Raw genomic sequence first — 13988 nt, forward strand, 5'->3', positions numbered from 1 at the left:
GGGTCCCAAAGAGTCAGACATGATTGAGCGATGTCACTTTCACTTTATCTTTTATATTTTGTCCTACCTCCTTTTGAAGAGAATGGGCTGCCTTTCTGGATGTCTAGTGTCCTCCGCCAGCATTCAGAAGTTTTTTTTGTGGAATTTGCTCAGTGTTCAAATGGTCTTTCAATGAATTTGTGGAGGAGAGTGGTCTCCCTATCCTATTCCTCCGCCATCTTAGGACCGCCCGCTGCAGATGTTTTAAAGTTGTCTTTTGGTCTGTGGCTGTGGGAAATTTAACACACTTTAAATCCTAGTAGGGTCTAAAAGGAGTCCTTAATCTGAGGTTGGGTGTCCTAGGTATTTGACCTGTGTTTGAACAAGTTGTAATTTCTCTTTGGAGACCTTCATGACCTTCAGTTGCTAACCAGCTTGAGGAGATGATGCTGACTTGCTCACTTGCTTCCTTGGAAGAGAAGAAGAGAAGGTCATCAACATATTGCAAAGAGTGGGCACTTATGGAAAAATGACAGATGCTAAATCTGCTTTTATTATCTGTAAAAAGTAGGGCTTTCAGTCTAGACTTCTAACATGTCCAGGTGTATTGTCCTTCCCACATGAAAGCACATAACATTTGACTTTCACAATCCACGGAGATGCTGAAAAAGGTGCTACAGAGATCAATTATGATGAAAAACTACTCTCTGTAGGAATTGCCATTAAACGAGCATGAAAGTCAAGGGCAACTGGATAGCAATTAATGACAGTGTTATGAATAGCTCTCAAATCTTGGGCAAATCTCCATTCTTTGTGGGATTTCTTAATAGGGAGAATGGGTATATTACAGAGACTAGTGCAGGGAACTATGAGGTCTTGTGTCTTATATTCATGTACGATTGGTTGAATTCTTGCTAAGGCCTCAGGACTTAAAGGACATTGTTTGATGTTAGGAACAGACTTACCATGGTCTATTTGAATTTGAATTGGGGGACTCAGATGAATCTGCCCAATGTGGGTTGTGGATTTTGCCAAGTCTCTCAGAGACTTCTTTGAGTTTCAAGTTTTTGTTACCTTCTGAGCTTGTTTTAAAGGCAAAAACTGCTGACAAGGTTGAGGAACTTGGAATGCCACCCATTGTTGAGGGGTTGAATTAATTTCAAGGATAATTTCCCCTTTTGAGAAGAAGGGATACAAATATTTCTTCAAGTCCCCGATTTCAGTTCGTTTGGGTGTATACCTACCAGTAGAATTGCTGGGTCATGTAGTAATTCCATGTTAAGCTTTTTGTCAGTTCAGTCACTCAGTCTTGTCTGACTCTTTGGGACCCCATGAACTGCAGCACACCAGGCTTCCCTGTCCATCAGCAACTCCTGGAGCTTGCCCAAACTCATTTCCATAGAGTCAGTGATGCCACCCAACAATCTCATCCTTTGTTATCCCCTTCTCCTGCCTTCAGTCTTTCCCAGAATATGGGTCTTTTCCAATGAGTCAGTTATTCGCATCAGGTGGCCAAAGTATTGGAGTTTCAGCTTCAGCATCAGTCCTTCCAATGAATATTTAGGACTGATTTCCTTAAATTGACTGGTTGGATCTCCTTGCACTCCAAGGGACTCTCAAGAGTTCAAAATACCACAATTCAAAAGCACCAATTCTTTCACGCTCAGCTTTCTTAGTGGTCCGACTCTCACATCCATACATGACTACTGGAAAAACCATAGCGTTGACTAGATGGACCTTTTTCAGCAAAGTAATATCTCTCCTTTTCAATATGCTGTCTAGGTTGGTCAAAGCTTTTCTTCCAAGGAGCAAGCATCTTTTAATTTCATGGCTACACTCACCATCTTCAGTGATTTTGGAGCCCAAGAAAATAAAGTCTGTCACTGCTTCCACTGTTTCCCCATCTATTTGCCATGAAGTGATGGGACCAGATACCATGATCTTAGTTTTTAGAATGTTGAGTTTTAAGCCAGCTTTTTCACTCTCCTCTTTCACCTTCATCGAGAGGCTCTTTAGTTCCTCTTCGCTTTCAGCCATGAGGGTGGTGTCATCTGCATATCTGAGGTTATTGCTACTCCTCCCAGCAATCTTGATTCCAGCTTGTGCTTCATCCAACCCAGCAGTTCACATGATGCACTCTGCATATAAGTTAAATAAGCAGGTTGACAATATATAGCCTTGGTGTACTCCTTTCCCAATTTGGAACCAGTCCATTGTTCCATGTCCAGTTCTAACTGTTGCTTCTTGACCTGCATATAGATTTCTCAGGAAGCAGTTAAGGTAGTCTGATATTCCCATCTCTTGAAGAATTTTCCACAGTTTGTTGTGATTCACACGGTCAAAGGTCAATAGATGTTTTTCTGGAATTATCTTGCTTTTCTGATGATCCAATGGATGTTGGCAATTTGATCTCTGGTTCCTCTGCCTTTTCTAAATCCAGCTTGTACATTGGGATTTTCTTGGTTCATGTACTGTTGAAGACTAGCTTGGAGAATTTTGAGCATTACTTTGCTAGCATGTGAGATGAGTGCAATTGTGCAGTAGTTTGAACATTCTTTGGCATTGCCATTCTTTGGTATTGGAATGAAAACTGACCTTTTCCAGTCCTGTGGCCACTGTACCCTTTTTCATTCCCATTAACAGTATACTTTTCTACATCCTCACTAATATTTGTTAGTTTCTGGTTTTTTGATAGTATCCGTCCCAACAGTTGTGAAACAATATCTCATTGTGCTTTTGACCTGCATTTCTCTGATGATGAGTGATGTTGAGGATCTTTTAATATGCTTGTTTTCCATCTATTTATTTTTTTGGAGAAATGTCTATTCAAGTCTTTTGCCCAGTTTTTAATTAGGTTTTTAACGTTGTTGTTTAGTTTTAGAAGTTCTTTATATATTTTGGATATTAACTACTTATCAGATATATGGTTTGCAAATATATTCTCCCATTCTGTAGGTTGCCTTTTTTTCTCTCTCATTTCCTTTGCTGTGCAGAAGTTTTTAAGTTGATGAAATCCATTTTTCTATTTTTGCTTTTGCTGCCTGTGCTTTTAGTATCATATCCAAGAAATTGTTGCCAAATCCAGTGTCCTAAAGCTTTAATTATCCTGAGTTTTCTCCTAGGAATTGTATACTATTATGTCTTATGTTTAGACCCTTAATTTATTTTGAGTTAGTTTTTTGTGTATATTGTAAGAGAAGGGTCCAACTTTATTTTTCTGCTTGTGGATATCCAGTTTTCCCATTTGAGAAGAGAAGTTATTTCTGAGTTCTATTGATCTATGTATTCATCTTTATGCCAGCATGGCACTATTTTGATTACTGTTGCTTTATAGTATATATTGAAATCAGGAAGTGTGAGGCCTCCAACTTTGTTCTTTTTCAAGGTTATTTTGGCTAGCTGGGGACCCTTGAGATTCCATTTGGGTTTTAGAATTTTTCTTTTTTATTTCTTCAAACAGTATGATTGAAATTTGAATAGTGATTGCATTGAATATGTAGATTGCTTTGGGTAGTGTGCTAGTTTGTTTGGACTGCCATAACAAAATACTAGATACCAAGAATTCTGAGGTGGTCCAGTGGTTGGGACTCTGCACTCTCACTGCCCAGGGCCTCAGGTTCAATCCCTGACTGGGGAACTAAGATCTCACAAGCTGTATGGGATGGCCAAAAAAAAAAAAAAAAAAAAAAAACCACAGAAAAACCAAAAAACAAAACAAAAAAACCCCGGAGACTGGGTGGGTTAAACAACAGAAATTACTTTTTCACAGTTCTGGAGGCTAGAAATCTAAGATCAAGGTTCTGGCTGATTTGGTTTGTGGGGAGGCTGTCTAACTGGCTTGCAGACTGCTGTCTTCTTGCCATGTTCCCAGAGGGAGAGTGAGTGAGTGAATTTTCTGGTGTTTTCTTTTTATAAAGATACTAGTCCTATTGAATCAGGACCCTGTTATGACCCTGATGTTGCCAGAGAATCTTCATAAGGAGATAAAATTTTGAGGGGTACAGAGCTGATGAAGAAGGAGAGACAGACAGAAAGAAATAAAAATAAATAAGTAAAAAAGTTTAAAAATATAGCATGACCTGAGAGATAGGTAATGATAATGGCCCTTAGCATGAGAAGAAAATGGATTATGGAATAAACAGAGAGGACTGCAAGATCATATATATTTTATAGAACTTTAATTGTTCCAAGAGTATGTTTTCCTCCTGTTCTAGTCTTCACAGTGTAAACAGTTGATTAGTTTCTAGTCAATCACTTCTTTTATTTCTGCAGTTCAGACATGATTATCTTTAGCCTTCATGACTCTATTTATTGTCATATATTATAGTACTAAGTGAATATTAAATAAACACTTAAATGTAATTTTTGCTCCCAAATATATAAAGCTCTTTGTGTTATATAATTGTGAGGTCCAAGTATGCAAATAAATTTTTCATTAAAATATTTTAAGTAGTGTATGATTTCTCCCATATATTAGCATATATTTTAAAAATTAAGATATTTTTATTTAAAAAGTAAATTAGCATATATATTTTATATAGTTTCTCTCAATTATGGCCTGCTCATGGAAATACAGGGGGCCAGGATAACAGGGAAAAAGCGTGGCCTGGGGATCAGTACACTTGATTCTACACCCTTGTTTAAAAAACACTCCACTGAGTCTCATTTCTAAAATCAAAAGAATAGCTCCACCTTTTGTAGAGCTTTTGTAGAAGAACTGAATGAAATATATGTAAAGTAAAAATCAGATGTACTTCATAGTATTATGTTATTTTCATTGATACTGTAGGAAATATTGTTTAGATCCTACATTGGTATGTGATTGATCCTCACATTTACTCAGAAGGAAGGGCGCACCCAGTGCAAGTTGTTGGTGTTTTGAATCCCTGGTGGCTTCCTTGCTTCTCTATAGAGCTGCTGCCTCTGCAGTAGCTGCTGCTCCTGGGAACGGGTTGCCCAGCGTTGCAGAAGTGTAGCCTGTTGATTCTACCAGGATGAGAGCTGCTGTGGGAATGTCCCTGTTGAGTGCAAGCAGTTGTAAGTAGCTGTTTATTATTTTTCTTTTCTGTTTCTCTGGCAGCTCCTAAAGTCTCATTGGCTAGATAATTTTGCCAAAGACTCTGTGAACCCTGGAGTCATGGTGTTGCTGGGTTGTGGTGCGTTATCCAGTACCTGTGGTCAGCTGGCCAGCTACCCCTTGGCTTTAGTGAGAACACGCATGCAGGCTCAAGGTGAGTTTTGAATGAAAGCAGGACACTGCTTTAAAAGTATAGCATCAATAACGTGCTTCTGGAACTCTCAAGTTCCACTAAGACAGCAGAGTGTGGTTTTAAGATAATATTTCTTAACCATTTTTTTACGTTATTGCCTCCCTAGGGAAGCTTTTTAGAAATTCTTTTCTAAATCAGTTCTTCTTCATGAAATCTTAATAGCACAGATACACTATGCATATACTGAATGTGTGTCTGTGGTTTCTTCACAAATAGAGTAAGATTTTCATGCTTATGTTGAGAATGCATGTTTTAAGAGTACAGTTGGCTGTCCCCATTCGTGGGCTCTGCATCTGAGGATTCAACCTACCGTGGATTGAAAATACTCAGGGGAAAAACTCCCAAACTCCAGAAAGTTCCAAAAAGTAGAATGGGAATGTGCCATGCAGTCCACTCTTTACATTGTATTTACAAATCATCTGCATTGGAAATGCTGGTTAATTAATGATTGACTGCTTGGTTGGGGGATGTGTGGTTGGTACTTGGAAGAGAGGTTGTGGATAGAGGTGTGGATGTTCAGGGCGTACTGTTTAAAGAAATGATAGTGGATGAGATAGGCCAGGGATGAGATGAAAAGAGAGGCACAGAATTCATGCTATTTAATATAGCAATGCAATGCATTCATGCATGTGTGCTTGGTCGTATCTGATTCTTTGTGACACCATGGACGGACACCAGACTCCTCTGTCCATGGGATTCTCTAGGCAAGAATACTGGAGTGAGTTGCCATTTCCTTCTCCAGGGGGATTCTTCCCAACCCAGGATCAAACCTGCATCTCTTTCATCTCCTGGATTAGCAGGCGAATTCTAGTCAGCAAATTGTGAACAAAGAGAACAATTAGTGAGATGACAGGAGATCCAGAAGGCATGGTGTAATCAAAGCCAAGGAGACAGTGTCACAGTGGGGAGGAATCACAGTTCAAAAGTGTTAGGTCCTATAGTAATAAAAACTCTAGCCTCCATTTACTGAGAATTTGACAAATGCCAGCTGATTTACATAGTTGTTACTGATTCTTACAACACTGTACAGTTTTCATTCCCCATTTACAGAGGAGAAAGACCATCAGCTGTCAGCTCTCCTACTTGCTGGCTAAGTGTGTTGAGACAAGTTTCTCTATCTTTCTAAGATTCCTTACTTACTAAATGGATATAATAACTCTTACCTTGGAGGATTGGTATATCAAGCAATTAACCCAACATCTAACACAAAGTGATAGTACCATTGTTATTCTTACCAGAGCACTCACTCTTAGGTGCTATCCAGGGAGAATTATATAAAGGGACACTTTTTGAGGACCCTTGGAATAAATTTTATCTGTTTATTGTATTCTAGAGTATCATTCTGAATCATAATTGCATATAGTCATAATATAATGTGTGAATATTAAATTAGCCTGATTTCTTTTCTTTTTTTTAAATTTTCTAGCCATGATAGAAAGAAGCCCACAGCTGAACATGGTTGGGCTCTTTCGACGAATAATTTCTAAAGAAGGACTACCAGGACTTTACAGAGGCATCACCCCAAACTTTATGAAGGTGCTCCCTGCTGTAGGCATCAGTTATGTGGTTTATGAAAATATGAAACAAACTCTAGGAATAACTCAGAAATGACATGTTGAATTTTTTGCTTTAGCATGATTACTGAAACTTTCTACTGTCTCCAGAGTGACATTTTCTCCTAGAATTGAAACAAATCTATGGCAAAAAGAAGCTTTATTTATTTATTTTTTTCACTAAAAGGAAGAGCATATTAATGATAATTTCAGACATTTGAACTCAATTTTATATATTCAGAAATATATAAAAAAATCATAGTTTTGATAAGCTCATACAATCTTGAGAAGGCCACAAAATTATAGTTTATCTTTTCTTATTAGTTCTTTCTACAATCTCTGCCCAGAATCCTAAATCTGAAGAAATGTACTTGCTTGAACTAAATTTGTGTGCTAGAATTTTAAATCTTTCATCTTTATTTTGGTTGGTTCAAGTTTATGCCAGTTCCTTTATACTTAAGTATCATTTTCGTAAAAACAAAATGATCAGAAAACTTGGAAACTTAAATTGTTCATATACTTTGAATTTCTTAAAATTTCCTTGTAGGATCATTAATGGAGAATCATTGCATGAAAACATACCTTACAGCAGCCAAATAGGTATAGAATTTATATTCTTTCTTTAAGCAGAATAAGAATGAACGTTAAATGGCAGAATTTCAAGGCATGTGAATACCCTAGTCCACTCATATAATTTTTGTGTAAGGAGGAGTGACAAAATAATATTTATTTCAGTGACCACTTCTCCATTTTGCTTGTACTATTGTTTGGTTTTCAGGACAACACACTGATTGTTAGCATATCACTGGTAAATTGCCCACACAAGGCAACTTATTTGAGAGATTGTTTATTATCATTGTTTTGAAAAGCATCAGGAAACAAAACTCCTTTACTTATATCAGTCTCTAAAGAGCACCTCTCTTCTGTTTGTCCTTTGTCTCCTACTTGAATCAAACTCCTGTTTTCACCAAGAAGGCTTCTGGAGGCCATTCCTGGTTATCTGAAATTTCTTAATTACATGAAATAGGTTGATCATGGGTGAATGGCATTCTCTTTACCCTCTCACCATTTATTTGACCCTGCAATTCTCAACTTGGGCAGTGCAAACCTAGCAGAATAGTATGTATTAAAAATAGTATATATTAATTCTGCATATTTGGGGCCTATAATGAAATGAAAGGCCTGGTTTATAAACAAGTACATTCATATTTTCTCTCGCCCCCAGTTTTAGGAACATGTTTTGATTTAGAAAACTTAAAATGGAGCGAGAGCATGATTTTATTTTACTGAAGCCATTTTTATAATCAACTGTCTTTTCTGATTTGTGTGATTAGGACTTAGACAACTATTTAGTAGTTGAAATTATTCTTATCACTTTTCAGTGTAATTCTTAAACTCAAGTTTGATTTCTAGCAATTTCTGTCATAAATTGTCAACATTTTAATGAAAATCTGGTGACATAGTAGGCATTTACTTTATTTGAACCTACCTCTCATGTTTTCTAAACCAAAGAGAAATGTTGAACTTGTGTTTGTGTAACGTATCCTAACATATAGTTTTCATTATATTTGTTATGCCTGATAAATATCTCAATGTTTTTATAATACATATAATAAGTGTGAAACTCTGTCTTCAGGGTGTTTGTACTTTTGAGTAATGCATAAATGATAATATTAAGGTACTAGATTAGCTCTTTTTTCACTCATAAAATTATAGGATGAGTAAAATTTCAGGCTACTGAAAAAATTCATTGTTCATTATGAATTTAAATTGTTTTCTATTTAACATTTGTAAGGTATGAATGTGATTTATCTGTGTATCTTGTATCTTTTGAAAAAATCTTGTATTTTTTGAAAAGAGCCCAGAGTCAAGAATAGTTTATTTCTGGCATTACTGCATATTTGCTTTACATTTATAATTAAAAATACATATTTGTTTGTTTTTGAAATGTCTTGTTTCCTCATTAAAAAAAAATAGTGTAACTGAGACAAAAAAATGGCTGTTATATAGTTTATATCACTGGCAGCAGTTTGAATAATGTTTATAGTATTATTGGGTAAGACTTATTATAGTCTTTCCAAATATTTTGCCCTTTTCTGAACAGCTGCAACAATTGTTAAATCTGTCATACATTTTGGTATAAGATGATGTTTTTTGTGATGTCCAAATTCCACATTTACCAATAAGGGTGATACCCTTGGGGGTCACAGGCTTCCCTGGTGGCTCAGATGGTAAAAGAATCTGCCTGCAATGCAGGAGACCTGGGTTTGATTGCTAGGTTGGAAAGCTCCCTAGAAAAGTGAATGGCTACCCACTCCAGTATTCTTGCCTGGAGAATTCCATGGACAGAGGAGCCTGGCGGGCTGCAGTCCATGGGGTCACAAAGAGTCTGGTACAACTAAACAGCTAATACTTACCTACCTGGGGATCACAATGCCAAGGAGAATCTGAAGTCACAGTCTTCTTGGTACATTTGGTGGAGTATCAGTTTGTCTTGAAGTTGTGGGAAACAAAACTAGGTATATTTGTGTGTGTGTTAGTCACTCGGTTGTGTCCAACTCTTTGCAACCCCATGGAATGTACCCAACCAGGCTCCTCTGTCCACGGAGTTCTCCAGGCAAGAATACTGGAGTGGGTAGCCATCCCCTTCTCCAGGGGATCTTCCCGACCCAGGGATCGAACCCAGGTCCCCTGCATTGCAGGCAGCTTCTTTACTGTCTGAACCACCAGGGAAGCCCCCAAGTAAGTTTACTGGTAAGTAATTAAGCAATTATTTAATTCAGATTTATAAATTTTGCTTAAAAAGATAAAACATAAGACTGCAAAGAAATTCTGTATTCCAACCTGAATGCTCCCCAGCCTCTCGGAAAAACCCCTTAGCCCTCTTTGACTCTCAGGGACCCTTTCTTAGAAAAATGCCGCCAGTTTTTTTCTTACCTGTCTGTCTTGTATCCCCATCCAGAGGGTAAGTTTCACAGGAACAGACATTGTATTTTGACTATTTTGTACTTTGAGCTTTACATCAGGTCCCTTGTGTAAAATCGTGGCATGGTTTCCCTATCCCCAAATAAGAATATTCCTGGTTCTTTTGCTCTCATGGAATTTCTCTGTTTTGTGAAGAGCACCAAGGAATAATTAGGTGTAGAGGGGAGTGACCGACAACCCCCCTTCACCTCCTTTGCCACATGCCCCACTTGAGAGACGCACAGAGCAGGCTGAACTTGTTTAGACCGTTGTCTGGGACAGCACACCCTGCCCAGAGCTGTCTGCCCTCCTGCTTCCCTGCAGGACAGAGCTGTGCTGAGGTCCAAGCTGCCTAGGTCTGAACCTGCTGCTGCCCTCTGACCACAACTGAAGACACCTATTCACAACTTTCTGTGTATGTTTTTTTTTTTTTTTGCTTGTTTAGTTTGTTTGTCTGCTAATTTGCCCGTTCTCTCGTTGTCACTGGGCTCCACAGCCCTATATTCGGATGCCCGGCCACAGCCACTGCAGCACTGTTTGCTGTGAAAGCGGAAGTGCTCCAGGCCTGGGCCCCTTGGCATTTATTCCATCAACATTCACTTGCTCTTTGATGCTTTCGAGGAGTGTTTGCTAACTGCCTACTGTATGCCAGACACTTTTTGGGACTGAGGTCACAGCACTAAACAGGACTTTATGCCTTGCCTAATGGAGATTATCCAGTGGAGACAGACAACAAAGTAAACAAAACACGTCATATGTCAGATGGTGGTAAGTGCAGAAGGCAGGGCTGAGGCTGAGGTGGTGATTTTAGGTAGAGAAGAGCTTGCTGAGGAGGTGCTGTTTGAGTAAAGGGCTGAAGGGGGCGCGGGAATGGGCCACACTGATGTCTGTCCAGGAAGGGCATTCCAGGCAGAGCGAACGCAGGAAAAGGCCCAGGTTGGAGGAGAACATCCAGGAGGCCAGAGTAGCTGGAGTGAGGGGAGCAGAAGGGCGAGTAGTAAGTGGTGGAGCCACAGAGGGCTGGAGGGAGGCCAGTCGACTTAGCATTTCCAGTACTGCAATGACCGCAGTTCCGTGGTGATGCTTCATAACCACGTTTCAGATGTCTCTCCTCTAGGGGTAGGAGTCTCATTATTGGAAGCATCATTGGAAAACACCTGCACTCTTGTAACCATCGTGTCCATCACACACAGAATGATTTTCCCTGCAACTGCTGTCCCAGCCTAGTGACCCCTTCCCCAGGTGGTGGGTCTGTTGGCTACTCCCTGCCTTACCTCTCCAGGGAGGATTTTGATTTTTTAAAAAGAGAAATTAGAGACCCTAAAATCTTTCTAGAGGGTTTTCTAAGAGTTAGAGAACTTGAATCTTAGCACTTAGCAAACACACACGGCTATGTTGTGCTCACTCCCTTCTCTGACCACCTTGTATCTGCCCAGGATCTGCTTATAATTTGTACAAGCTGTACAATATTGCAAGCAATCCTTTTATTTTTTGTTAGTTGATATTGTCCTGCTTTGAATTACTTTCTTGAAGTCAAGATAATAGCAACCAAAGACATGATTGGTATTTTGTTACTCTTAAAAGAGGGCCAGGGATTCTAAAGTATTCTAAAGTACTCTTTCAAACTGAAACTTATCGCAAATGCTTGGTGTTTGCTAATCAGGTGTGTTTTTGAAGCGTTTACACTCATCTCTTTACACACCATTCCACACAGTGCAGTCACAACCATGAGTTTAGGATGAATTGGCTTCAATCCCAGCACCTGTGATCAGTGTCAGCCGCAAATATGCATCACTCAGCCTCCACAGGGAGTCCCTTTGTGAATCTTGGGGTGGCAACTGACATGTGAAAAAAAAAAAAACAACAACGTGACATTTCTGAAGCCTATTTAAATTAGCTTAAATCCAGCTGGAAGCTCTGTACTACTCAGTGTTGTGCCAGTGACCTGGGATCTTGGCCCTCTAGTTGGCCCCACCAGTTGCTGCTAAGGGGCCCTCTGTTGCAGCCTGCATGGTCTCTTGGATCCAGAGGCTGTGCTGGGCTTGGCATGGTAGTAGTTGGTAAGACATGGGACATCTGAGCCTGGGGCCTGGCCTGTGCATTCTGCAATGCTGAGGAGTTGAATGTGATTCTCTCATTACCTTGGGATCCACCAACCTTTATTTCCTTCTAAGTCCCTAGGTTTGACCCTTTGTCTCTTTGCTCTTAAAGGCACCTATCTGCTCATCCCCTGGGACTCCTGGCATCTTATCTGCAGGTAACTTGCAAGACAGAAGAGCCTCTGATTGAAAGTGACTTCTGTTTCCCATTTTTAAAAATCACTGAGGGGAGGTGATACTAAAGCCTGAATTCCTGTCTGAAATGAGATGAAGGGGAACATACAGGGGAAAATGAATATATATTAATCTCTCGGTTATTTTACCATAGGCTCTCTAACTGCCTCCTACCCCTTGTACTCTGTGTCTCAGGAATGAGTGTCATTGTGCCACAGAGTGGTGGGCTCTGCTCACTTGAAACAATACATCCTTTGCCTACTGAATCTCTAAATCCCCAGAATGTTACCGGTAAGTGGCAATGCAACTTCATGGCCAGGTGGTTCAGTAAACAGTGTCCTAAATGAAAAGTCAATAGTATAATTCAGAGTTGATACTTTTCAAGGGCTTAGGAGGTGATGGAATGTAGAGGGTAAAATTAATTGTAATGTGGAAAAGGATGATAAAATTCTTCAGAGTTAGAACTGTTTCTAAATCTGTTTTGTTTCTGGATGATTTAGGGAATATGAGTGTAAGCCTTCAGAAGACATGGGTGATAAGGCATGTGTAGACTTACAGGTGATAATAATGACTCAGGGGCTCGAGGCTCTTACAGTAGAAGGATCTGCAAGAAAACAAGGAGGCTGTGCTGGGCTTTAAAGTCCATCCACTTGTGATTTGTTCCTCCTCTGATTTTGTTTTCTCCCTCTTTACTCTTTATAAAGATGTCCCTCCTGGACAAATATGAGAAAATCATCCATAAGATAATAAAACTATATCAAGGCAAGGAGAAAGTAAACAATTGAAGAATTTTGCTATAGTTTGAAAGTTTGGCTCTTTTGTGTATTTGTCTTCTTTGACTGGTAAAAATGTACAGCTATTGTTTTAGGGAATTCTGACCAGATTATGGGAAATGCTCCTATTTCTACCAGCACAAAGATTGACAACATCATGAGACATACATCAATTCAGCAAAATTCTTTCTATTTTTTTATGGCACAGTTCAGTTCAGTTCAGTCGCTCAGTCATATCCGACTCTTTGTGACCCCATGAGTTGCAGCATGCCAGGCCTCCCTGTCCGTCACCAACTCCCGGAGTTCACTCAGACTCACATCCATCAAGTCAGTGATGCCATCCAGCCATCTCATCCTCTGTTGTCCCCTTCTCCTCCTGCCCCCAATCCCTCCCAGCATCAAAGTCTTTTCCAATGAGTCAACTCTTCGCATGAGGTGGCCAAAGTACTGGAGTTTCAGCTTAATTAACTAATAATCAGATGATGACTGCTGGTGAGATATTTCCCTCCCCCTCTCAGAACACCCAGCAGTGGAGTTCCTCTTGGTCAGGAGGGGCAGGAAGAAAGACCTGGAGAGGTTGGTTCAGTACAGATCTATGGACATGCGCTTAAGGTGAGATTTGAACCAACAGCCTTATTTTCACTATGATAATTGCTCATTGTTGTTGTTCAGTTGCAAAGTAGTGTCTGACTCTTTGTGACCCCTTGGACTGCAGCATGCCAGGCTTTCCTGTCCTTCACCATTTCCCGGAGTTTGCTCAAACTCATGTCCATTGAATCAGTGATGCCATCCAACCATCTTATCTTCTGCCACTGCCTTCTCTTTTTGCCTTCAATCTTTCCCAGCATCAGGGTCTTTTCCAATGAGTTAGTTCTTCACATCTGGTACCCAAAGTATTGGAGCTTCAGTTTCAGCAGCAGTCCTTTCGATAAATATTCTGGGTTGATTTCCTTTAGAATTGACTAGTTTGATTTCCTTGCAGGCCAAGGGACTCTAAAGAGTCTTCTCCAGCACTACAATTCTAAAGCATCAATTCTTTGGTGTTCAGCCTTTTCTGTGGACCAATTCTCACATCCATACATGACTACAGGATAAACCATATCTTTGACCTTATGGATCTTTGTCAGCAAGGTGATATCTCTGCTTTTTAATATGCTGTCTAGGTTTGTCATAGCT

General features: G+C 39.6%; 1 protein-coding gene across 2 annotated transcripts in view; it reads left to right on the top strand.

Moving 5' to 3' along the window:
- LOC138074573 (mitochondrial adenyl nucleotide antiporter SLC25A24) overlaps positions 1-8676 on the top strand; it is a 58430-nt gene extending 49754 nt beyond the window's left edge. For both annotated transcript variants that reach the window (XM_068966749.1, XM_068966750.1), the window contains exons 9-10: positions 5060-5210; positions 6676-8676. In XM_068966749.1, the coding sequence (XP_068822850.1) occupies positions 5060-5210; positions 6676-6860 (336 nt within the window). In that variant the 3' untranslated portion in view covers positions 6861-8676. The remainder of the gene's footprint in view (positions 1-5059; positions 5211-6675) is intronic.
- The last annotated feature ends 5312 nt before the right edge of the window (positions 8677-13988 follow it).

Source organism: Capricornis sumatraensis, chromosome 2, assembly GCF_032405125.1.
Source record: "Capricornis sumatraensis isolate serow.1 chromosome 2, serow.2, whole genome shotgun sequence".
Classification (NCBI taxonomy): domain Eukaryota; kingdom Metazoa; phylum Chordata; class Mammalia; order Artiodactyla; family Bovidae; genus Capricornis; species Capricornis sumatraensis.